The 24,198-nt window shown below is 40.5% G+C and overlaps 2 protein-coding genes across 2 annotated transcripts; both read left to right on the plus strand.

The window, feature by feature from the left end:
* Window positions 1-1,649: 1,649 nt before the first annotated feature.
* LOC115687845 (flavonoid 3'-monooxygenase CYP75B137-like) lies at window positions 1,650-7,321 on the plus strand. The gene is made up of 3 exons (XM_056318602.1): window positions 1,650-2,444; window positions 3,003-3,278; window positions 6,518-7,321. Exons 1-3 carry the CDS (start codon window positions 1,740-1,742, stop codon window positions 7,136-7,138), a joined length of 1,602 nt encoding a protein of 533 aa, XP_056174577.1. The 5' UTR covers window positions 1,650-1,739; the 3' UTR covers window positions 7,139-7,321.
* A 3,935-nt stretch (window positions 7,322-11,256) lies between these two features.
* On the plus strand, window positions 11,257-16,003 carry LOC115668328 (flavonoid 3'-monooxygenase CYP75B137-like). The gene is made up of 3 exons (XM_056318604.1): window positions 11,257-12,144; window positions 13,880-14,176; window positions 15,176-16,003. The coding sequence occupies exons 1-3, from the start codon at window positions 11,470-11,472 to the stop codon at window positions 15,794-15,796; spliced, it is 1,593 nt and encodes a 530-aa protein (XP_056174579.1). The 5' UTR covers window positions 11,257-11,469; the 3' UTR covers window positions 15,797-16,003.
* Window positions 16,004-24,198: the final 8,195 nt, after the last annotated feature.

Genomic DNA, 24,198 nt, shown 5'->3' on the forward strand with positions numbered 1-24,198 from the left:
AAAACACCCGCAAGGGACCACCCAAGGTGGAAAGCATCATTTAGAAGCCTCGATGCTAGGATTGGGTCGTTTGTCCCTGTCCGAAAAAAGGCCAAAAAAATAAAAAAAAACAAGTGATCAAGTTCAGTCGGTCACCAAAATAATAAGAGATTTAATCGAGTTCCAAGAGCATCTTCTTTTCCTATTTTTTCATTATTCCGGCGTCATATGAGAAAGTGGGAACTGCGGTGTGCCGGCTCTCTTCCAATCACCCACCTAAGATTGATTCCTGTGTCACGTCGATCGGTTGTCTCGAAAAGGTTGTAACGCCATGTTTTCCACTTTTTAATTTCTTTTGGTTACGTCTGTAATTGTATAGTTACGAGGAATTGTTTCGATTATCCAAGCGTTTGGCTTCATAATACACCCACTTGTGAATATATCATAGCTAATTTGGCTCCGTTTTTTGCTCAGAAAATGAATTATTCGGAATATATTTTCTAGAAACTAATCGCTTATATCACGTGAAATAATTAGTCAATAACAAATAATTTTTATTATCGACATTAATCCAAGTTTGAATATTTTCGTGGATGACAAAAATCATTCATTTTTGTGTAAATGATACAAGCGATCATTCATAAAAATGATTACCACATCAGTTGTAAACATATTGTACAAATATCAATTGAGTCCTAAACTTTTGAACTTTGCCAGTATAATCATAAACCTTTTTATGAAATTTCAATGCGCTCATTACATCTAGTTTTGGTCTGAAATCGCTGACGTGGCGTCTCGTTATCGCCGGCCATCTTACGCGACATCTCTGCTGATTTGACACGAACGACTACGTGAACCATCACGTCAGCATTTTCCGGCAGCAATTGGCCGAAAGGGCTATAATGAAATTTCGCGCAAAGTTTTATGACATAATTAACAAAATCAAAATGTTTATGATCGAATTTAGTATTTGTACAATAGGTTTACGACCGATTCGGTAATTTTTCACCGGAGGTAAGTGTGGAACTTTTGTCTCCTAGCAAATGTGGGACAAAACACCGGGGTGGACCATGTCGTGTAGCTTCATGCACCGGCCTGACCTACTTTACATAGAACGCCCCGTAGTAATTGGGTACAGACTGGCCAAATGTGGTCGTGGGCATAATTCCATCTCTCAAATTAAAATTTGGACAAAGAGAGGCCACGGCCACAAAATTCTGGAGAAAGAGACCACGGACACACATTTTGCCGTCGAAAGGATAACGAGAGCTTTCGTCTCCACACTCTCTGCCCATGCCTAAGTCCAGATCTCAGTCCCATTCCCTGTGCGTCATTTCAATCTTGAATGGGAATTGACCGACCTGCGTGTTTATTTAATCTTATATCTATCCTTCAATTACAATTACGTGGATTTTATAATAATTCGCACATGCGCTAACATAAGCTCGAAAGCCTACGGTTCATCACTTAACTTTTATTGTTTTAAACTAAAAATCTTTACTTCGATCAGAATAACATGTCCAACGTTAAGTAGTAATCTATCTTTTATTCTTTTCAATTATTAAAAATTATCTTATATCACTTGTTTATACTCTTTACGTACATATGATCTATTTTCACTTATCAACTTAAATTTTGAAATTAGACTTTTAAAATGTTCTCCTCCCTTCAGCTTAACTTTATTAGATTTGACATTCTAACAATAAGCTTTTCTCGAATTACCGTCTCCGAAAAATGCGTCTCCCCTTCCCTATAAAAATATGACCCACGCAAATCGATGGCCCTCACGGTCAACAATGTCCCCCACCATATCCCATCCCCTTCTACACAATCTGCTTTCGTGGCACGATTTCTCGCTGCCGCAGTTACTTCTCCTTCTCTCGGGCATTCTAGCAATCAGCTGTTGGGCATGGCTTCGTTTCGCCGAGAAGAAAAGCTCGCCGCCGCTGCCGCCTGGACCGGCAGGCCTCCCCCTCGTCGGGAACCTGCCCTTCCTCGATCCGGAGCTCCACACCTACTTCGCCGCCCTCGCGAGGACGTACGGCCCGGTGCTGAAGCTCCAGCTTGGCAAGAAGCTCGGTGTCGTCGTCACGTCCCCGGCCACCGCTCGCGAGGTGCTGAAGGATAATGACGTCGTCTTCGCCAACCGAGACGTGCCCATTGCTGGGAGGATCGCGTCCTACGGCGGCTCGGACATCGTGTGGACCCCGTATGGGCCCGAGTGGAGGATGCTCCGGAAGGTGTGCGTGCTCAGGATGCTGAGCAACCACATGCTGGACTCCGTCTACGAGCTCCGGCGGAGGGAGGTCCGGAAGTCCGTGGGGTACTTCAGGAGCCGGGCCGGGTCGCCGGTGAACGTTGGGGAGCAGGTGTTCTTGACGGTGCTCAACGTGATCACGAGCATGCTCTGGGGTGGGACGGTGCAGGGCGAGGAGAGAGACAGCTTGGGTGCTGATTTCAGGCAGGTTAGTTGGTGAGGATGAAGATCGAGTAGCATTTGTCTTTCTTTCTTTCTCATAAAGAATTAGCGTATCCAACTGTCAGCATAAAACAACATTCGTTTGGCCAATCCTTTGCTCGAGTGTTTAAACTGCTCATCCAGTCAAAGCTCGATATAACCGCTATTTGTGTTATGCTTACTCTTTTCTAACACAATAATATGTATCAGGCTCTCTTATCTTATTTTAGACGGGACCATTTTGGGTTTTGAGGGTTTTGCACGACTTATTTTCCAGACCAAGTTGCAATGGAACATAACTGAAGATCTTCAAATTAGGCTGGATTGAGTTTATGATTAGTTGGTGTCACTAGAAGCTCGCTCGAAACTGCTCTTTGTGCCCGTTTAGGTAGGGTAGTGGGCGAGCCCCCTAGCCAGTTAATCATCAATATCTATGATCAGTACCATTTCTTATGTTCCAGACTAACATTTTACAAGTTTTCTATTTGATTTTCGGCTTGAGTGAACGTTAAAAATTTGGATACTGATTTTGTTATCTCTTTCTGATTTTCCCTCCTCTCGATAGGTGGTGTCCGATATGACGGAGCTACTTGGGAAGCCGAACATTTCGGACTTTTACCCGGGTCTGGCCCGATTCGATTTACAGGGGATAGAGAAGCAGATGAAGGGGTTGGCAAAACGGTTCGATGGAATCTTTGAGAGGATGATTGAGCAGAGGTTGAAGATGAAGAGAGATGGCGGAAGCGAGTGCAGAGATTTCTTGCAGTTTCTGCTGAAGTTGAAGGATGAGGAAGATGCCAAGACTCCTCTGACAATGACTGGCCTCAAAGCTCTGCTCATGGTGAGCTTTTTTTCTCTTTCTAATATTATTATTGGCAAAGCTTGCTTCCTTAGACTTTACTCTTTTGTTGTGAGTAACATTAACGTTCTAAGAAGATAAATTTTGCGGGGATCGCAGTGACTAGTTTCTTTAGATGATAATTTTTAATTTGTCATATAAGTTAATTCCATAAATTAATGGCATAAAACGGGGTTAGGAGTTTTACGTAAATGAAAAATATACCTACAGTAATAATCGATTTCGAATGCGTGACCTAAATGCCAAGATATGCATAGGGATTGATGTTTACATATGCAAATGAGTGCTCATGCTTCCTCAGGAAAAATTACCAAAAATTCCTAAATATATTGCATTTGTACCAATTCAGTCATAAATCTTTCAACTTGGCTAATTTAGTCATAAAACTTTTGAAAATTTGCCAACTGAGTCCTTCTGGCCAATTTTATCCGAAAATCACTGATGTGAATGATAACCGCCTTACGTGACATGACCGGCGTTGACGTTGATAATTTTTTTGAATTTTTTTTTTTAAAATGATAATTTTTTTTCAAAAGGTTTAAGATTCAATTGGCAAATTATCAAAAGATTTAGGACTGAATTGACACAAATGCAATAGGTTTAAGACTATTTTAGAAATTTCCGACGCTTCCTCTTCTAAATGTCTAATGTTAAGTTTGGAGTAATGCTTAAACTTATTGATTCTAGCTACTAGTTTATTTTCAATCATGATCAGGACTCTAAGGAAAAGATAGTGATAACTTAACTATGTGATGTTATTAATCTTATGGTATCGTAAGACAAATTTTTTGTGTTCATAACTAGAATCTTCGGAGTCTACTAGGTGGAGAGGTTCATCTAGATCCTTTAGGGTTGGCGCAAGTGATTGGGTTGTCAAAGGATTTGGATTTAGGAACCGGAGGTTATCTATTTAAATTTCACCAACAGAATGCAAATTACTTTGAGTCAAAGTCACATATGCATCAGTCGAAGCTTGAACTTAATCGGTTCATGAGATTTGTAGGGTGTTGTATGAACTTTTATATACTCAGGCATTTGTACTTGTGCCACTAGATTATGGAAAAAAACAAATGTCATCTGACCATCTTAGGAGTCGATTATATCAAAAGATTCTTTCATATGAATTGAGGGAAACAAAAGAAAAAAGAAAGAGAGCACGATCCTAGTGCTTTCACTGTGGGAGGATGAATATTTCAACTCTTAAGGCAGGCCTAAAGTTAAGCGTGACTTGGAGTTTGTGCGGCCGGCCAGATTGTTGATTTTTTTTAATCCGTTTAATCATCGCTCATAATCTTTCGTTTACATAAAAGGGCCAGATTTAGGCGGCAGTTCTTATGTAGTTTGAAGCTGACACAATTCTATTTTACATGTTTATTGGTCTTTTTTGTTTCTAAAAACTTTAGCATCATCTATGATCATGCGAAAGCCGACAGGATGTTTGTACCTTTCGTCTTCGGATGCAAAAAATGCTAATTTGACAATTCCCAAGAAGTACATTGTTCCTCAGATAGGCCTGAGAGAGAGAGAGTAATCCTATGATTTTTTTATTGAGAATTAACATTATGATATTGCACACTTTACCTCGGCACACTTATCAATAAGGGGTTTTAATTTTAATTCTTTTTTTAGAGAGAGAGAGAGTAACCCTATGATTTTTTATTCAAAATTTACAATATGATAATGCACGCTTGACCTCTGCACACTTATCAATAAGGGGTTTTATTTTAGTCCTTTTTTTTCGGTTTTAGGGTTATATTGCTTTGGTACTGATAAATCCAACATTTCTCAATTATGCAATCTTATTCAGCCCTGACCTCAAATTATGTGAGAATCTAGCGTATACAATGTCCTACTCAATTTCCCAGCCCTGAAACTTTTTTCCACCCGAGAGTAATAATTTCCGGACACAATACCATAAACATGATTCAAAACTATATGACCCGACATGTTTTGATCCGTCTTGAACATAAATTGATTTTGTCATTGCATAGGACCAAAGTTAAATTTTCAATCGCATGAAATGAGACGAACATGAGAGCGGGCAATAACACGACTTGCCATCTCTACTAACCTCTCAGCGATTTTTCCAAGTTGCGTTAGTCATGGCCACGGGCCGGTTTTGGCCCGGAACCGGCCCGGTCAAACCCGGGCCGGGCCCATTGACCGGGCCCGCGGTTCGGAACCCGAACCGACCAATTTTGGAATCGGAACCGGAACCGCCGGTTCTGTTTCAAATTATTTTTTAAAAATAATAATAATGAAATTTTTTTAAAAAATTTCATTATTTATTTTTTTTTTATAAAACAAATTGAACTCTAATTGCCATGCATTGATCTCCAATTGCAATGCTTGGCTTGGGTGTATTGAACTCTAATTATAAGGCTTGGCTTGGGTTTTATAAACAACCCATTTGATGGTCTCTTCATTCCCATTCGATGTGGGACTCTCGTTTTGCCTTGAACGCCTTCAATATGAGACTCTTGACTTGTCTTCTTGCAAATGCCAAGAGTCTCACATCGAATGGGAATGAAGAGACCATTAAGGGGGTTGTTTATAAAATCCAAGCCAAGCCATGAGCATGTGAAATTTTATGCCTTTTGTGGCTACGATCCTTTGCTAGTTAAGAGCAAAGGGTTCCATTGGACCGCCTAAAACCGGACTGGACGTCCGGTTCTATGGTTTGCCGGTCCGATTCCTAGTTCTAAAATTAAAAGACCGGTCTTACCGGTTCGGCTCCCGGTTCCGACCGGGAACCGATCACCCCTACAATTTTCATTTTGATTATAATTTATATTGAATAATTTATTATTTCATATTTTTATAATTATTAACTTTTTTATTTCATAATTTATTTTTTTAATTTTTAAATTACGAACCGGAACCGGCCGGACCGGAACCGGCCGGTTCCGGTTCACACATGGCCACGAACCGGAACCGCCGGTTCCGAACCCGAACCGGCCGGTTCCGAACCGTGGCCATGACAGTTGCGTGTCCGGTGTCATGTCATTGACTAATGAAACTCTCCATCCTAGCAATTTGTTTTGGTCGTTGGGCGTTCAAAATGGCACTAAGGCTTGAATATGGGGCACGGTTTCACTGCTAAAAGATTAGTTTCATAAGCCTAACTCTTGCTTGCGTGCTTTCAAATTCTTCTCCTTGACTTCAATTTCTCTTGAGGACGGTTCTGTTGAAAATTACACGCAATTGCATTACTTTGACAGGATATGGTGGTCGGTGGATCGGACACATCCTCCAATACAGTTGAGTTTGCCATGGCTGAGATCATGAACAAACCTAGTGTTCTGAGAAATATCCAACATGAATTGGAAACTGTAGTTGGCAATGACAACATAGTAGAAGAATCTCACATTCCTAAACTACCTTACTTGCATGCCGTCATGAAAGAGGCACTGAGATTGCACCCAGCGCTTCCCCTGCTGGTCCCCCACTGCCCGAACGCGACCTGCACCGTCGGAGGCCACACGATCCCGAAGGGCTCTCGGGTCTTTATCAACGTGTGGGCAATACATAGGGACCCTTCGATATGGAGCGACCCGCTGGAGTTCAACCCCGAGAGGTTTTTGCATGGTAAGGGCGATTACAGTGGGAACGACTTCAACTACTTCCCCTTTGGGTCCGGGAGAAGAATATGCGCGGGGATAGCAATGGCCGAGAGGATGGTGATGTACTCGCTCACCACGCTCTTGCATTCCTTCGACTGGAAGCTGCCCGAGGGAGAGAAGATGGATCTAAGAGAGCAGTTTGGGATTGTCTTGAAGAAGAAAATGCCTCTAGTGGCTATTCCTTCGCCGAGGTTCTCTGATCCTCGCCTTTATGAATGAGTACCGCTGCATGTTGGTATGGTTTCTTTATATAATCTTATGTGAATGGAACCAGGGGAAAAATTGCATTTACCTATGTTCATGCGGTTAATGAAACTCCAATCTATGCGGTTATTTGATCATGTTTACATATCGCAGAGATACATATTTTTAAAGTGAAAAAAAAAGTCACATGTTGCATCACTTTCTGTCCATTATCCATCGAGAAAACCGCTTTTGACGTGCGATGTTCGAACAATATGATGCATCCATCTCCAATTTATATATAACATGTGATTAGTACCAAAAATATTTTGTTTGTGGGTGCACACATGATGGTGAGCCGTATCTTTCTTTTCTTCCTTTATTTATTTTTTTGGCTAGGCCTTGACTTAAATAGCCCAGAAGACCCACAGAAGAAGTTCCTGAGGCCCAGCCCCTTGATTGCACACATGATTATTTTTTGTTACCGAGGCAATAACTTGTACTCATGTTAAATCAATGGGGGTAATTGGGAGCCAGTAAAACTTGAGGAATTTCACGTATCTTTGCGTTGAAAAGCTAGAATGTTGGAGCAGCAGCTTATGTTTGACTTTTACTAGTTCGCTCATATATTAAGTAGAGGGGCAAAAGAGCCTCTCAAATAAGAAAACGTTTAAATAGTTTTTAATTTACAAGGCGTGAGTAGACTTGATGAAAAGAGTCAATTTGCTGTCAACACCTTACATACTTTGATTAATCCTTTTCAAGCCGAGTGGTCCAACACAAGAAGCATCGAAGCCATGTGACGATCTATTCAGCCTATGAGATAGAGGATAAAACTTAGTTCTCATGCCCCTGGCGTAATCTTTTGTATCCAATCAGCCCCCAATATGTACTTATCTAATCAACACAAACTTCTCCATCTTGACCATAAAAAAAACTTTCCATCTTGCAATTATTTTACAGCCGTGGGGGAGTGAAGTGGATCAGCAGGCTGATCTACGAGGAGACGACCGGGGTACTGAAGATCTCCCTGGCGAACGTGATCCGCGGGCGCCGTGGCCTACACAGAGCATGTGCGGCGGAAGGCGGTGACTGCCATGGACGTGGATTTAGGAGGGTTTTGATTTATAGTACGTTGGTGATGTAGTTGTAGAAGTGTAGTGGGTGTTGTGTTCTAAAGAAATGAACTTGTGGCGGTTCGATGTACAATGGGATCTATATTAAGGTGAATAGAATATCGGCTTAAGTTTTCCGATTTCGCTTTCTGCTTGTGTTTTGGGATGAGTTTGGCATTCTATTGGTGCTTCGGAATGATGATTTTGGAGATGCGTGGCGTTGCAAAGAAATAGAAAAATTCTTATAATACGTGAGTTCAAGCAGAGTTGGATGAAGAGAGCATATTTGCGAACTCGAACTAAAAATCGGAAGCAATTGGTTGAGTTAATAAGTCAGATTAGAGTAAGCAAATTGGTGATTGTTTCAAGCAGGACAAAAAAATGAGCATGAGAAGAGATGAGAACAGAGCAAGGGAAGAGAGAGAAAGAGTAATGGAGAAGGGGAGCATTTCCAAAATCCTTAAAAAGTGGGCCCGTATGGACACACGTGAATAAAGTGATCTATGTCAATACACGTGACGAGAGCTTAATGAAGTGACCCACCATTGACGTGATTAGATAGGTCACTCCCATATTTTCTCACAATTTGCACTCAAAATAATACTAAAGGGAGTGTGCTCTTTACCCCAAAAGTTAACTCATTTTCCTCTTATATTACTTGAGAAAGGTGAGAGCTCCACTTTTCATTTATGAAAAGCTAAAATGCTGGAGCAGCAGCTTATTTTTTACTTTTGCAAGATAGGCCACTCCCATATTTTCTCACAATTTGCGCTCAAAATAATACTCCAAAAAGGGAGTTCTTTCTTGTGCTCTTTACCCCAAAAGTTAAACTCATTTTCCTCTTATATTACTTGAGAAAGGTGAGAGCTCCACTGTTTCATCTTCTTTACGTGCCTGGCGAGGTGGCCTGGCGAGGACGGAAGGCCCTGCGAGGGCCTGGGCGAGGTCGCCTCGCTAGCGACGCCGCCGGGCGGGGACCGCCGTGCGCTGTCGCCCGGGCTGCTGTCGCTCGGAAGTGGCGGGCTCGGTGTCACTCAACTCCAGCGACGCCGACCTGCGACGGCGCCGGCGGCCGTCGACCCAGCCTAGGTCGCTTATCCGTCCGCCGGCCACCTCCGGTGAAGAAGATGAATAGTAATAGGGGCAAACCGGAATATTAAGAATAAAATTGCCAAAGCCCTTTGCAAAAAAAATTTACCAAACACTACTTAAGCCAAAGTAGCTTCACAAATTTTTTTTTACCAAACACCACTTGCATTTCCTCAAGTTGGCTTTTACCTAAAGGTATTTATTCCCAAGTTGCATTTAAAAGTCGAATCAAACGGCCCTAAGTAGATGGGCAAAAGAGCCTCTCAAATAAGAAAATGTGAAAGATAAATCACTTCGTAATATACGTTTTGATTTACAAGCCGTGAATAGACTTGACTAAGAGGGTCAGTTTCTGTCAACATCCTGCAATTATTTTTGGAATTGACCATGTGATTAAATGTTTAATCCAAATATAATAAATTTTATATTCGAATTATAACATTTCAAACTCTGAACAATTTTGAAGGCCAATCATGTAATCTCATGAATGAAGTTCTACTCGAGCTCGTTGCGTGCGAGGCAGGCACAACTTGCATCTATACCTAAAAACTAATTGACTTGAAAGTTCGAATATCATTATTTCATACTACACAAGGAATATTAAGATGAATGTGAATTTACCAACAATGACTCAAAAGTTGAATATTTTAGGTGGATCGATGTCCAAAAACTAAGTGGTTGCCAAATGCATGAAGGCATTTCGAAAAGTGAAAAAGAATGGGATTTAAGTTAATCGACACCTGGCATGTTTCATCATTTAAAACCTCTTTATTATTGCCTTCAACATTTATGTCAATAAACCAAATTAATTTACATATATTTGACTCCAAAACTTACCTATTAAATGAAAAGAACTCAATCATCAATTTATAGAAAATACTTAATCGAAATAGATTACGTGATTTTTGTTTTTTTTTGTAAAAGTAGCTAACTCCTCTTATTGAAAGTTTGGTTATTTTACATCTGAAAAAATTATTTTAATCCAATTATCCATCTTAGAATATGATAGAAAACTATCTTTAGTCTAAATAAATATGATATGTTGATATTCGTATTATGTGATATACGATAAAATCAATGTACTTGTAAAGTCAGACATAGAACGATATTCTTAATTTTTGTATATAAGTGACATTATAGCTTTTGATTTATTAACCTTCATTAAAAGAAAATATTCTCCATTGGTAAAGCGAAATAATTCTCGTGAAGCGTAACATCACAACAACTCACGAGGACTTCGAAACGCTCGATGTCGAAACGGCCTCATTTGCATGAGGACAAAATCAACACGGACGATCACTTTCTGAGTCATGGCTCTCAAATTTACCTCGTCTTGATGCAAGAATATGTAACCTCCCTAGGCTCCACTTCCGCAAGTAGAGAGGCAAGAGAGCAAAGCAAGCACATCAATGCACATTCAATGAATATGACTATTCAAGTATAATGGTTGTCGTAATGCGTGACAGATGGTGATTACCTTCTCGGGTTCAGTGAATAGGGATTTGCTGTAAAAGTAACGTTGCGGATCCAATAGGAACTTTGCAATTAAATAGAGAGAGAGAACATCGCAGAGAAATAGATCAGAAAATAATAAAAAAATATGAAAATTTACGTGATTCGATATGAATATCAAAATATATATCCATAAAAAGAGTTAAATCGAAGAATTACACTACTTCAATTGCTCGACACACTCGAGTATTTTTCTACTCTAATTTACACCAAAACCCAAAATTTAGGTGTAAAACTCACTGACGTACCCCGTGGTCAGAGCCCCCTTTACGTTCCTTTTGTTTAGTTAAACGGTGGCTGAGACTAGTCATTTCGGATCTTTATTTAATTGAAATTTTTCACGAAAGAAAGCTTAAAAGACCAAAGGGACTCCATTGCATTTTAGATCGCACGTGTTCACATGACCCACGTTTTAGATCTTTTAAATGCTCCATCTTCTCTTTTACTCTCCCTCTTTCCTCCGTTGCTCTCTTCTCGTCTGCATATCAACCAGCGTCACCTCACCGACGCTCGTCACATCAGCACAAAAAGTTCCGTTCACTGCATCTTCTTCTTCTTCGAATCCTCTCAGCTTCGTTCACTGCATTTTCTTCTTCTTCGAATCCTCTCAGCTTCGAGGCCCATCGTGATTGATCACACTCTAAGGTCGCCATGTCTCCCTCCATCTCCCTTTCCCTTCTCCACAATCTTGAATCTTCTCTTTCATGGCAAGATTTCTCGCTCCCGAACTTACTTATCCTCTCAAGCGTTTTCGCAATTGGTTGTTGGGCATGGCGTCGTTTCGCCAAGAAGAAAGACTCGCCGTCGCTGCCGCCGGGACCGGCGGGTCTCCCCCTCGTCGGGAACTTGCCCTTCCTCGATCCGGAGCTCCACACTTACTTCGCCACCCTCGCGATGACGTACGGCCCGGTCCTGAAGATCCAGCTTGGCAAGAAGCTCGGTGTCGTCGTGACGTCCCCGGCCACCGCCCGCGAAGTGCTGAAGGATAACGACGTCACGTTCGCCAACCGCGACGTGCCCATCGCCGGGAGGACCGCGTTCTACGGCGGGTCAGACATCGTGTGGAACCCGTACGGGCCCGAGTGGAGGATGCTCCGGAAGGTGTGCGGGCTCAAGATGCTGAGCAACCACACGCTGGACTCCGTCTACGAGCTCCGGCGGAGAGAGGTCCGGAAGACCGTGGCGTACTTACTGCTTCAGGCCGGTTCGCCGGTGAACGTTGGGGAGCAGATGTTCTTGACGGTGCTCAACGTGATCACGAGCATGTTGTGGGGCGGGACGGTGCAGGGCGAGGAGAGAGAGCGCTTGGGTGCTGATTTCAAGCAGGTCAGTGACGATGAAGATCGAATAGGATTTCTTCCTTTTTTACCATATAATATTAAGCACACTGTCGGCGTAAACAAAACTTTAAGACAAACAGGTTTTTGTCGATCCTTCGATTGAGTCTTTAAATATGCTCATCTAACCAAATGTGGATTTGGCCGTCTTCGAAAAATTATTTTCTACATTGACAATATATGCCATGACTTCTATTTTCTTGCCATCAGAAAATAACATACGACTTTAGGGTTGCGCTAAACTTACCTTTTGGACCGACTATAACTCTTCATATTAGGCTAAATTGAGTTTATAATTTATCAGTATCAGTAAAGTTCGCTCGAAAGTGCTCTTCGTGTCTATTAAGGTCGGGCAACGGGCAAGCCAGTAAGCTAGTTAGTCATCGAGATCCATGATATATTCTATTTCATATTCATATTTCAAGAATTGTCTAGTTTTCTCTTATTTAAGTTCAAAATATATATAACCCCACAAAAAATCTTAAACTTTTGTCCGCGTGCGACACCAATACCCAAACATTTACTTTTGTCTCTTTAATACCTAAAACTTGAGAAAATTATCAAATCAGTCCTAAACCTATTCTACGGCGACCAATTCAGTCCTAAACCTTTTAAGTTTGCCAATTTAGTCCTAAACCTTTGAAATTCTTGACAATTGAGTCATTCCGGCCAATTTTGGCCGGCCGGCGCTGACGTGGCCGCCGGCCGTCCGGTCAACGCTGACGTGGCAAATTTTAATTTTTTTTTTTCAATTTTTTAATCTTTTTTTTTCTTTTTCTTTTTTTTTTCTGCTTTCTCCCCTCTGGCCGGTCCGGCGACCGGCGGCCGGCCAGAGGGGAGGGCCGGCGAGGCCAAGCCTCGCTCGCCCCGTCGGCCACCGGCGAGGGGCAAGCCTCACCGTCGCGACCGTGCGACGGCGAGGCGAGGCGACGGTGAGGCGAGGTCGAGCCTCGCCGTCGCCCGGTCGCGACGGCGAGGCTGAGGTCGAGCCTCACCGTCGCCCGGGTCGCGACGGCGAGGTCGAGCCTCGCCACCGGCGAGGCGAGCTTCGCCAGAGGCCTCGCCGGCCCTCCCCTCTGGCCGGCCGCCGGTCGCCGGACCGGCCAGAGGAGAGAAAGCAGAAAAAAAAAAAAAAAAGAAAAAAAAGATGCGGCCACGTCAACGCCGGCCGGCCAAAATTGGCCGGAATGACTCAATTGTCAAGAATTTCAAAGGTTTAGGACTGAATTTGCAAACTTAAAAGGTTTAGGACTGAATTGATCACCGTACAATAGATTTAGGACTGATTTGATAATTTTTCCCCTCTCAAACTTGTATCAGTTGCCTAAAAATTATCTTCCGTTAGATTTTCGTCTTTACACGCCGTAAAAAATGCCGATGTGACAACATGCGGGGACCAGGCAAATGGATTTGAAGTGGCAATGGACATATGCTGCCTTGTCGACCAAGAGCATGGCCACATCAAATATTTAATGTTCACGCACGCTGTGACGTTAGAATTTTTAATGACCATATGGATGGGACGTATTTCTAGGTCATTATTACAAGTTCGAGAGTTTTGGTGAGTCAAAAAAAAAATTTGATTAACGGTACACCTCGGTGAAGAGTTTTAGATTTTTGGTAGAATTATCCCACTTTTCTTTTTGGCTTTTGACTTAAGTGAATATAAAAAATTGAAGATATTGATTCCATAATTTCTTTCTGAATTTTCTGACCCTCGACAGGCGGTGTCAAATCTGACAAAACTTCTTGGGAGGCCAAACATTTCGGACTTTTATCCGAGTCTGGCCCGATTCGATTTGCAAGGGATAGAGAGGCAGATGAAGGGTTTGGCGAAGCGGTTCGATGGAATATTTGAGAAGATGATCCAGCAGAGGTTGAAGATGCAGACAGAAAGCGGAAGCGAGTCATTGGACGGCGGCGAGGAGCGCAAAGATTTCTTGCGGTTTCTATTGAACTGGAAGGATGAGGAAGATGCCAAGATTCCTCTGACCCTGACTGGCCTGAAAGCTCTGCTCATGGTGAGTTTTTCTTCTTCCCCTTCTTATGTTATTGGCAAAGCTTACTTCTTTATACTTCATTCATTTGTTTTTCTAATGAGAATACATGATGTAAATCGATTCTTTGCGACGTTTTGATCTAGTAATTGAAATAGTTGAAGGTGCATAATTATTAGAGTAATCTTAATATAAGAGAGATTTTGCGCAGATCACAATGACTAGTTTGTTTAAATGATGATTTTTGGTTTGTCACATTGCTTCATAAGTTGATTATATAAACCTTTTATTTTATAAAAAAATGAACCTACGGTAATAATTAATTTTCCGTGGTTGAGCTAAATATCAAGATGCATGGGGATTGATGTTAATACCTTAAATAAGTACTCACGGTTCCTCTTTGAATTCTCTAATGTGGAAGCTTCAACCAGTGGTTGAACTCATTAATTACACATACTAGTTTAATTTCAGTGAGTAGGACTCAAAGGAACGGATGGAAATGACTCGGCAAAAGAATTAAGAGGGGCTGAATTGGTTATGTTGGGAGAGACTATAGCATTAGCAATATCCGAGTCGACTTCTTTGCCAGGGTTCATTTAGTGATAAATCGACTCGAATCTAACAATACGCAGTAATACGAATTGCCATCTTTGTTAACCCTTCAACAGTTTTTGTCTGTTGTGTGTGTAGCGTCATATTATTAAATAGTGACTCTCTCCATCCTAGCTATTTCATTCCATTGTTGTCAGTGCAGGACGACCCTTGGCTCGAATTTGCAGCGCCATTTCACTGCTAACAACTCGTAAAAGAAAATTTGATGGGGCTAGACTTTACTGCTATTTGTCATAAGTCTAATTCAACAAATAACAACATAAAGAAATAATTGAAAAACCGTAGCTTTTTACCTTTACAAAATTAGTTTCCTAATCCTAACTCTTGCTTGCTTTCAAATCTTCTTCGTGACTTCAATTTCTCTTGAGGGCGATCCATTGAAAATTACATGCAATTGAATTATTTTGACAGGACATGTTGGTTGGCGGAACGGACTCATCCTCCAACACGATCGAGTTTGCCATGGCTGAAATCATGAAGAAACCTAGCGTTCTGAGAAAAGTCCAGCAGGAATTGGACACTGTGGTCGGCGAAGACAACATAGTAGAAGAATCTCACATCCCCAAACTGCCTTACTTACAAGCTGTCATGAAAGAGTCTCTGAGATTGCACCCGCCAGTTCCACTGTTGATCCCGCACTGCCCGAGCGCGACTTGCACCGTCGGAGGCTACATGGTCCCGAAGGGCTCTCGGGTCTTCATCAACGTGTGGGCGATACACAGGGACCCTTCGATATGGAGGGACCCGCTGGAGTTCGATCCTGACAGGTTCTTGCACTGCGAGGATAATTACAATGGGCACGACTTCAATTACTTTCCTTTCGGGTCTGGGAGAAGAATGTGCGTGGGAATATTGATGGCCGAGAGGATGGTGCTGTACTCGCTCGCCACGCTCTTGCACTCCTTCGACTGGAAGCTGCCCGAGGGGGAGGAGATGGATCTGACAGAGCAGTTTGGGATCGTCATGAAGAAGAAAAAGCCTCTAATGGCTGTTCCTTTGCCGAGGTCCTCTGATCCTCGGCTTTATGAATGAGATATTAGTGTAGTGCACCATATGCACCGGTGCATCTTGGTATGGTTTGTTTATATAAGCTTATTTGTCTAGAATAAAGGAAAAAAATGCATCTACCTACCTTCATATGATTTATTAAACTTCAGTCGATGCAGTTTTATTTGACCAAGTTTATATGTCGCAATGCCAAATGTTTTTAAAGTTAATGATTAGTCACATTTCGTACTATCTATCCACTGTCCATGGAGAAATTCGCTTTTGAAATGCAATGCTGTGCATCTCTAATTCATCTATAGGATGGAAGCAACACAAATTTCACATTTGTGGGTGCACAGATGATGGTGAGCTGGATCTTTCTGTTCATTTTGTCTCCTTTTTTATCTTTTTTGCCATTTATTGCCAAGGTAGGCCTTGACATCAATACTAATAGCCCTGAAAACCCACATAAAATGTTCCTGAAGCCCAGCCCCTTATTGCACACATGATTATTGGTTTTTTATTGAGACAACGGGTGTGACTATTATGTGTTAAACTCAAGGTATTTTGCATATATTTGCGTTGACAAACTCAAAAAAACCAAATGTTGGAGCAGCAACTTTTGTTTGACTTTCATGTTAGCTCATATTAAGAGAGAAATAGAGAAACAAAAAAGCCTCTCAAATAAGAAAAAAGCTAAAGATAAATTATTTCGTAATGTAGGTCTTGACTTACAAGCTATGAGTAGACTTGATTAAGAGAGTCAATTTGTTGTCCATATCTTACATATTTTGATTAATCGTTTTGCAAGCAAAGTGGTTTGATACAAGAAAGCATTGAAGCGAGGTGACAACCTATTCAACATAGCATATAGAGGAAATACCTTAGTTCCCGTACCTTCGGCAGGATTTTTGTTTTCAATCACCGCCCTATGCTTACTTATTAACAAAGCGTCTACATCCTACAATTACTTTCATGGTTAACTAAGTGGTTAAATGCCTAATTAAGATGCGACAAATTTTATGTTTGAAGAGTAGCATCTCGCACTTAGAGCAATTTTAACATACTTATTATTTCCTGACTGGTGTTTTGCTGGAGCTCGTTGCATGTAAGAAAAGGACAATTTGCATCAGACCTAAAAAATTAGTTGAATTGAAAGTTTGAATATCATTTCATATTACGCAAACAATACTGATAATTAATGACAATTTTCCAACAATGACTTACAAGTTGGATACCAATTGATGGTCAACAATTAAGTGGTTTCCAAATGCATATTAACGCAATTATAAAAGTGAAGAAGAATGGACTTTCGGGTAATTCACATCTGGCCTGTTTCACCATTATAAAGCCTCTAGTTTGTTGCCTTTTACATCTATTTCAATTAAACATATTCATAATTATATATTGTATGGACTCCAAATTAATCTAATAAATGAAAAGAAATCAATCATTAATATATAGAAATTACTGAATTGATATTATCGATTGAGATTAGGTGATTTAAGTTTAGTAAAAGTAGCTAACTCCTCTTATTGTAAGTTTAGTTATTTTACATCTAACAATTATCCATCTTAGAATTCTGTTGAGATATGCTATAGTCTAAATGAATGTTATACCAATCCGATATTGATATTTATTTTAGTGGTATAGATAAAATCAGAATTTTGCAATGTCACAACATAACATGAGATTTAGACTATTTCTTTATACGATTTTGCTAATAAACAGCATATTAAAACAATATTACAACATGAACTTTATTAACTGTCATTTGTAAATCCTAAACTCTAAATCCTAAACCCAAAAAAAATTATTTTTTTTGAAAAAATGAATTAATTCTTATGAAGTACACATAACAAGTACTCCAGTGCATTATTATTTCAATTATTAGCGGACAAAATCAACACCGACCAATTAGATTCCACTACCTAGATCTTGGCTCTCAAATGCACATCCAATATATGTGGCCCCTCCACCAAGAAGAGGTAAGCGTAAGATGAAAGACATGCAATGTCTTTATTTATGATATTTTGAGGTTGACAAAATCATTCGTCTATATCAAATATTGGACAAATAAATATGTTGTTTTATCCCAATTGAACCATTGATAGAACCTAGACTATGAAGTGAAAGATTGATGATGGATGAAAGTGCTAGGGCTAGTGCTATCACCTAGAGGGGGGTGAATAGGTGATTTTACAAATTAAATGATTTAAACGTGCGAAATGAATATAGTTGAGGTCAACAACTCGTATGATTAATATCAAATGGATGCATATGACAAACTTATATATAAATTATCGTCAGATGATTGCGTTTGATAACTAAGACGATGTTCTGACGAACTTGTTTAACAGATATGTATGCAGTATAATATCAGCAACAATAAATAAAAGTTTAGGGATAGAGAATACTGCACACAGATCTTTATAGTGGTTCGGCTTTATCAAGCCTACGTCTACTCTCCACGCTGGCAGTCTGTTGGCTGTGTTTCACTATTAAATCACCAGAAGATTACAAGAGTAGTGTTGCTCAGATGATAGACTACACTATCACGTACACTCTTCACTCAAGTAATTTTCTTTCTATAAACACAACGTGGAAAACAGTAATCACAAGTGTGTAAGATTGAAACTCTATTCAGACTTTGGAATTCTTGATTCTGGTTTTTATTTCTTGTACGACGTTTACACTCCTTTTATACTCCTCTACTTTCAATCTATCCGTTGGACAGTCTTCAGAGGATTGATCTCCAAATCAACCCGTTGGAGATTCTTCCCAAAATAGGATACATAGCCGTTAGAAAAAGAACCATTATCTCCGAGTGATTTGATCGCCCATACAATCAAATCAAGGTTTCCATAAGTGTAGTTCTTCGTATTTGAGGAACGATCTTGTGATTACCAATTTGGATATTTTAAAATATCAATTTGATTATCCTACATAAACTTGCCAAAAATAACACTCATTGAGTCTGACGAGTAATTTTGAGTCTGATGACAAAGTCCTTTCATCAACTAAGTTTGATGACTCAGTATTTACCTGCATCAAATAACTTAAGTGTAATTCTGGTCAGTAATAGATTGTTTTGTCATTCCTCAAAACTCATTAGGGATTTTGCTCAACAGAAAGGATTTTAATGGAGGTGAACAAGTCAGAGAACGGGAAGTTCATGAGGATTTGAAGGTACTGAAACAAGGTGAACAACCCACAAATTGTAATCATTTTTAGGAAGATAAAGTGGAAAGCAGTATGTAAATGAACCACAGGCAGGAAGCCTTGATAGACTTATGCTTTGCTTATAGAAGCAGATCCCTATATCACCTAAGAAGAATGTGCGTATTATATGAATACACTTTATGATTTGAAAACCTAGATATTCCGTTAACTATCAACCTAAGTCTCAAGAAATATTGATAGCAAGCCACAGGCTTGAAGCACAAAAAATTGACACGCAAAGGAGAATCCAATCGGTTGTCAATCAAATTGCTAGCAAGGATTATTTGTTAATATAGGCAACCCTATTCATGAAAATTACACTATTGCCAAGAATATTTGATTGTATGAATGACCAGATCTCTCGGTGATCGTGTCATTCATCTTCAACGGTTAAAGTGATCCTCTCGAAGATTATCCAACCGTTGACGTGGACTTCAAAGACTATATAAGAAGATCAACACATGCTGAAGAATATACAAATTATGAGAACGACTACAAACTGAGAAAGCTTTACTCCTTTGATACACTTATACTCTTGTTGATCGAGAAGTTCATTTACTAAGAGTGATTCACTTATTGTAATCTCCTTTGAGAAGTGTACTAGTGTCGTAGTAGTGCTTGGGATTCGACAGTGTGATCTACCAGCTTTAGGTAGAAGCAACACGGGCTACGTTGTAACCTCTCAAAGAATTACTAGTGGAATCTAATATGTTGGCAGTTAGTCTGGAAAAATGGCATAGGCTTGTCTGAGATGAATGACTCTAAGATTTGTGTGTAACTCTTCTATCTCTCTCTATTTATTTCCATACTTGTTTGATAGAAGCATACTACACTTGGTATTATCAACTTCCTCTTGCATATATTTATTTACACCGTTAAAGTCCACGTGTAATTTCACTTGTCTAACTCTCTTGTTTTTTCTTTGACTTTTTCTCTCCCCTCACCTTCGTCCAAGTCGCACATCATTTAACTGTTAGAACTCTCTCTCCTCTCTCTCTCTCCACTGAACCCAAAGCAAAGGTCCACAAAAAAACTTCATTTTCTTCTTCAGCATCTAGAGGAGCTTGAGCCTGTGAATCAGACAGTGATCTGCACCTTATATGAGGCCCTTCATTTCTGCGACTGCGACGCCATCCTCCGCATCCTCGCCCCCAACCTTGAGTGCTGTTTCTATCCTCCCCGTCCCCCCCCCCCCCAACACGTCGGATGACACCTTCCTCTTTGCATCCGACTTCGTCACCTGCCTCAGCCCTACAGTGCTCGCCGAGGGCTTCGACCCAATCCGGTCCATCTTGTGGGTCAACACATGGACGGTCTCTACTAGTGGGATGGTCACCAAGGTGAGGGAGTACTTCAACACCTTGCTCACCATCACACAATTCAGCGACTCCCACCGTCGGATCTACGACGGCCAAGATCGCCTTCCTGCATGATTGCCAATCATTATGGGAGAGCAGCGTATATAGCCGGATCAAAAAGTCCATGCCTGGTATAGTTCTCGTCGGGCCGCGATCTTATTGGTGGCGGCATTAATGCCCTTGGAGATGTGGTCCTCGTTGGTGGGGACAACTTTGTCGTTGATCTCGAGGTACAACTCAGGGTGATCGGCATATGGGTTGTCTTGGAGTCGCATGATGAGGGACATTTGTGTGCAAATGCCCTGCCCCACAGCAGGTTGATGCCAGCAAGCGACTCGAGGACGCTGTAAGATCGAAACTGCGATATTGCGCAATTCAAAACGGGAAATTTCCTATTTGAATTATGCCTAAAATCTCACACCAAATTGTGTTAGAATCGTAACTCAATTAGCTGGGGCTAGTATCTAACAATACAATCTAGAGGGGAGATGAATAGGTTATTTGAGAACTATAAAAAAACATTTACGGAAGATAACAAATTCAACTATGAACATTGCCGAAAACTGAATATAGAAATCAGGTGCATGTGCTGATGTTTAACATATGGTAATGATTACAAGCAATTAATGCTAATAGTGAAAAGATAGAAGATATTGCAAGTAGATTTATAGTAATTCGACTTTATCTCCAAGCCTACGTCCACTCTCAAACTTAACAGACACAATAAGACTAGCATCCACTAGTAATCTTCTAGACAAGTTACAATCAACAAGTATCATCTTTCCAATGGATCACACTATCAAGACTCATATACTGCTATCACTCTTGTACACTTGCTCTAGTCACTAATTACAAACATTAGCACGACCTAAGCATTGACATTAGGAATACACAGCTAATATCAACAAAAACATAGCAAAAAAGACACTCAAAGCACATGACTTGTTTGTTCGTTTCCACCCAAGCCAATTACTTTTCTTGGACTCAATATATAGCCATCCATTCCCATATGATTTGTCACTAATGTACCAATTTGAGATTTTTTATGGTAAAAAAATTAGTTTTAGGTAAATTTGTCACATGAGTACTACTTTAGGATTTTTGGTGGTCAAAAAATTAATTTTGGGTAAATTTGTCATAAGTGTTCTAATTTAGGATTTTTCGAGGTATTAACCCTTAATATATAGAAAATACTTGAGGGATTTATTCGATTTATTCTATTGGAACCGTCATTCAATTATCCATCTCGGAATTTGATTGAAAATGTTTTTTTAGTCTAAATAAATGTTAAACCAGTCCGACAATGATATTTGTTTTAGTGGCATAAATAAAATCAAAATACTTGTATAGTCAAGGCATAGCACAATATTTCAACTATTATATATGGTTTTGCTAACGAGTATTATCAAAACAGTTACTAGACAACAATTTAAAAAAAAAACCAATTCAGTTTTTAATCTATTGTTCTTTCATTGTAAAGAGTGTACCTTTCTTTTGGAAGATTAAAATGATTCTTGTGAATTAGATGTGACGAGTATTTCGGGCCACTCGTTATCCTATTATTATCCGACAAATTAAATCAACACGACCAATTAGATTCCGCAACCCAAGTCTTGGCTCTGAAATGCACATCCAATCCTTGTCTTGATGCAAGCATGTGTAACCTCCCTTGGTTCCACCTCCACCGAGTAGAGGCAAGAGCAAAAGCAAGGGCATGCAATGCACCAATTATTGTCCTCGAACACATACACATACGAACAGATAATAAATACAAAAACTATCGCCGAAAGCTCTGTTTAGTCAACTCATTGAGAATAATCGACTGTTCTTTTTTATTCACTTTCTCGGTAAGTATCAACCAACTAATTTAGTAAAATTCGTAACTGTTCAGTAATTTCTTGACATGAAGGTAATTTTTCATTAAATTAATTACGTGTAAGTTATTGAAAATTACTCACTTTTCACGAAAATTTTAAATCACGACAACAGATTCTTAGTAATTTGAATTTGTTTGATGGTATAATTCTCTTGTTACCTCTTAAATGAATGGCCAAATTGATTCAATAAAACATATCGGTGCAAATGGGCTCGGGAGAATCTAATTTGTCGGAGAGAAAGTCAGCATCAAATCATCAATAGTTGTAAATCATCGAAACTTGTCATTGAAGACCTTTTCTATAATGTTTAGAAAGAGAGAGATATTTTTAGGAACTCTTGAAATACGACTCAACCGTCCATCCATAGGAATCTTGTATTTTTTTCTAAATAAATATATCTTCACTGAAGAGCGGCAACATTTTGCTAAAGTACATGATGGAGTACATGAAATTCCATATAAATTTTTGCCGATAATTTGATTGATGTGAATTTTTATTATATTATAGTTTTATGCATATTATTTCGCTTGCGAAAGCTTAAGCCGATGCCAACATTAAGAATAATCTAACAAATGTAATTTATCCAATGCACGACAACTTGCTACTAAGGGTGCGCATGGTAATGATTCTATGCCCGGGAACTGATTCTGCTCAGAAATGATTTTTTTTTATTCAGTGCCCGGAAACAATTTCTAAGCATTTGAAGGCGTTTAGTAACTGCCCAAAATTTATATTCTTAGAATAGAAAAGAACGTAAATACATTTGGTAACTACACAAAATTTCATTTTATTAATAATATTTTAATAATATTTTGAATTTTTTAATATTTATTTCTTTTTTCTGTTTTCTTTTCCTTTTTTTTCTTTTTTTCTCTTTTTTTTCTTTTCTTTCCCTTCTCTTCCTTAGCCATGACCGGTTGTCAGCGCCGGTGACCGGCCATAGGCCAAGGCCGGCGAGGATGTCTAGGCCCCCGCCGTCGGCCTCTGGGTGGCGACAGTGAGGTCAGCCTCGCCTTGGCTGGGCAAGGTCTCATCGTCGTGGCCGCGAGCCGCCCTCGCCGGCCACTGGTGAGGGCCACGACGTCCTCGCCGACACTGGCCTGTGGCCGGCGGGTGGCGGGTGGCAAGCCGAAGAACAACAACAAACCAAAAAAAAGAAGAAAACCAAGAAGAATCAGAAATGGAAAAATTGTTCCAGAATCAAGAAGCTACTTTTTTTTGCTTCTTGATTATGTTTCAAAACTGATTTTGGGAACAATTTTTTGCAAAATTGTGCCCGGGCACAAAAAAATTAACAAACGAATTTCTATTCCCAAACTGATTCTGGGAATAAAAGAACATAAATTTTTACTATTTGGCAAGTTGTCAAACGGGCCCTAAATATCTAGAAAAGATCAAACGGTTGTACAATCTATGCAGGTGTGCCACCTTAAAAGCTATCCTTTCTATTCTGTGGCTCTCCTTGAGCTTGAACTAAATGACACCGTACTCAACATCTAATTATAGAGATCTCGACATCGGTCGCATCCCTCGTGATATTTAGGCAGCGAATGACAACTATTCTGTTTCAGAAATCAATTTCTGTTCTTGGACGAGTTTCTGAAAAAAAAAAAAAAACACGTTTGATAATGACACAAAATTTCTGTTTTCAAAACAAAAATTTATTTGATAACGGCATAAAATTTCTCCCTTTCGAGTGGCCGGCGAGTGGACGGCGAGCGGATGGCGGCGGCAAACGGCGACGCAGCCACTGCGGAGGACGGCGACCGGCGACAGGAGGAGGGCAGCTGGCGGCGGGAGACGGTGGCCGGTGGACGGTGGGCGACAACCCACGGCGGCCGGTGGACAGCGGGCGACAACCCACGGCGGCCGGCGGGGGGAGGCGGGCGGTGGCGGGAGGAGGGTGGCCAGCGGTGGCCAGTGGACGGCAGGTGGCGGCCCACGGCGACTGGCGATGGGAGGCAGGCGGCGATCGGAGGCAGGCTGAGAC

Source organism: Syzygium oleosum, unplaced genomic scaffold, assembly GCF_021117445.2.
Source record: "Syzygium oleosum isolate NSW1041296 unplaced genomic scaffold, Sole_v2.1 Sole_v2.15, whole genome shotgun sequence".
Taxonomy (NCBI): domain Eukaryota; kingdom Viridiplantae; phylum Streptophyta; class Magnoliopsida; order Myrtales; family Myrtaceae; genus Syzygium; species Syzygium oleosum.

Coding starts and splice junctions, on each gene's coding strand:
- LOC115687845 (XM_056318602.1), top strand. CDS start 1,740: ATGACCCACGCAAATCGATGGCCCTCACGGTCAACAATGTCCCCCACC. Junction 2,445..3,002: donor TGGGTGCTGATTTCAGGCAG/GTTAGTTGGTGA, acceptor TCCTCTCGATAG/GTGGTGTCCGATATGACGGA. Junction 3,279..6,517: donor GCCTCAAAGCTCTGCTCATG/GTGAGCTTTTTT, acceptor TTACTTTGACAG/GATATGGTGGTCGGTGGATC.
- LOC115668328 (XM_056318604.1), top strand. CDS start 11,470: ATGTCTCCCTCCATCTCCCTTTCCCTTCTCCACAATCTTGAATCTTCT. Junction 12,145..13,879: donor TGGGTGCTGATTTCAAGCAG/GTCAGTGACGAT, acceptor GACCCTCGACAG/GCGGTGTCAAATCTGACAAA. Junction 14,177..15,175: donor GCCTGAAAGCTCTGCTCATG/GTGAGTTTTTCT, acceptor TTATTTTGACAG/GACATGTTGGTTGGCGGAAC.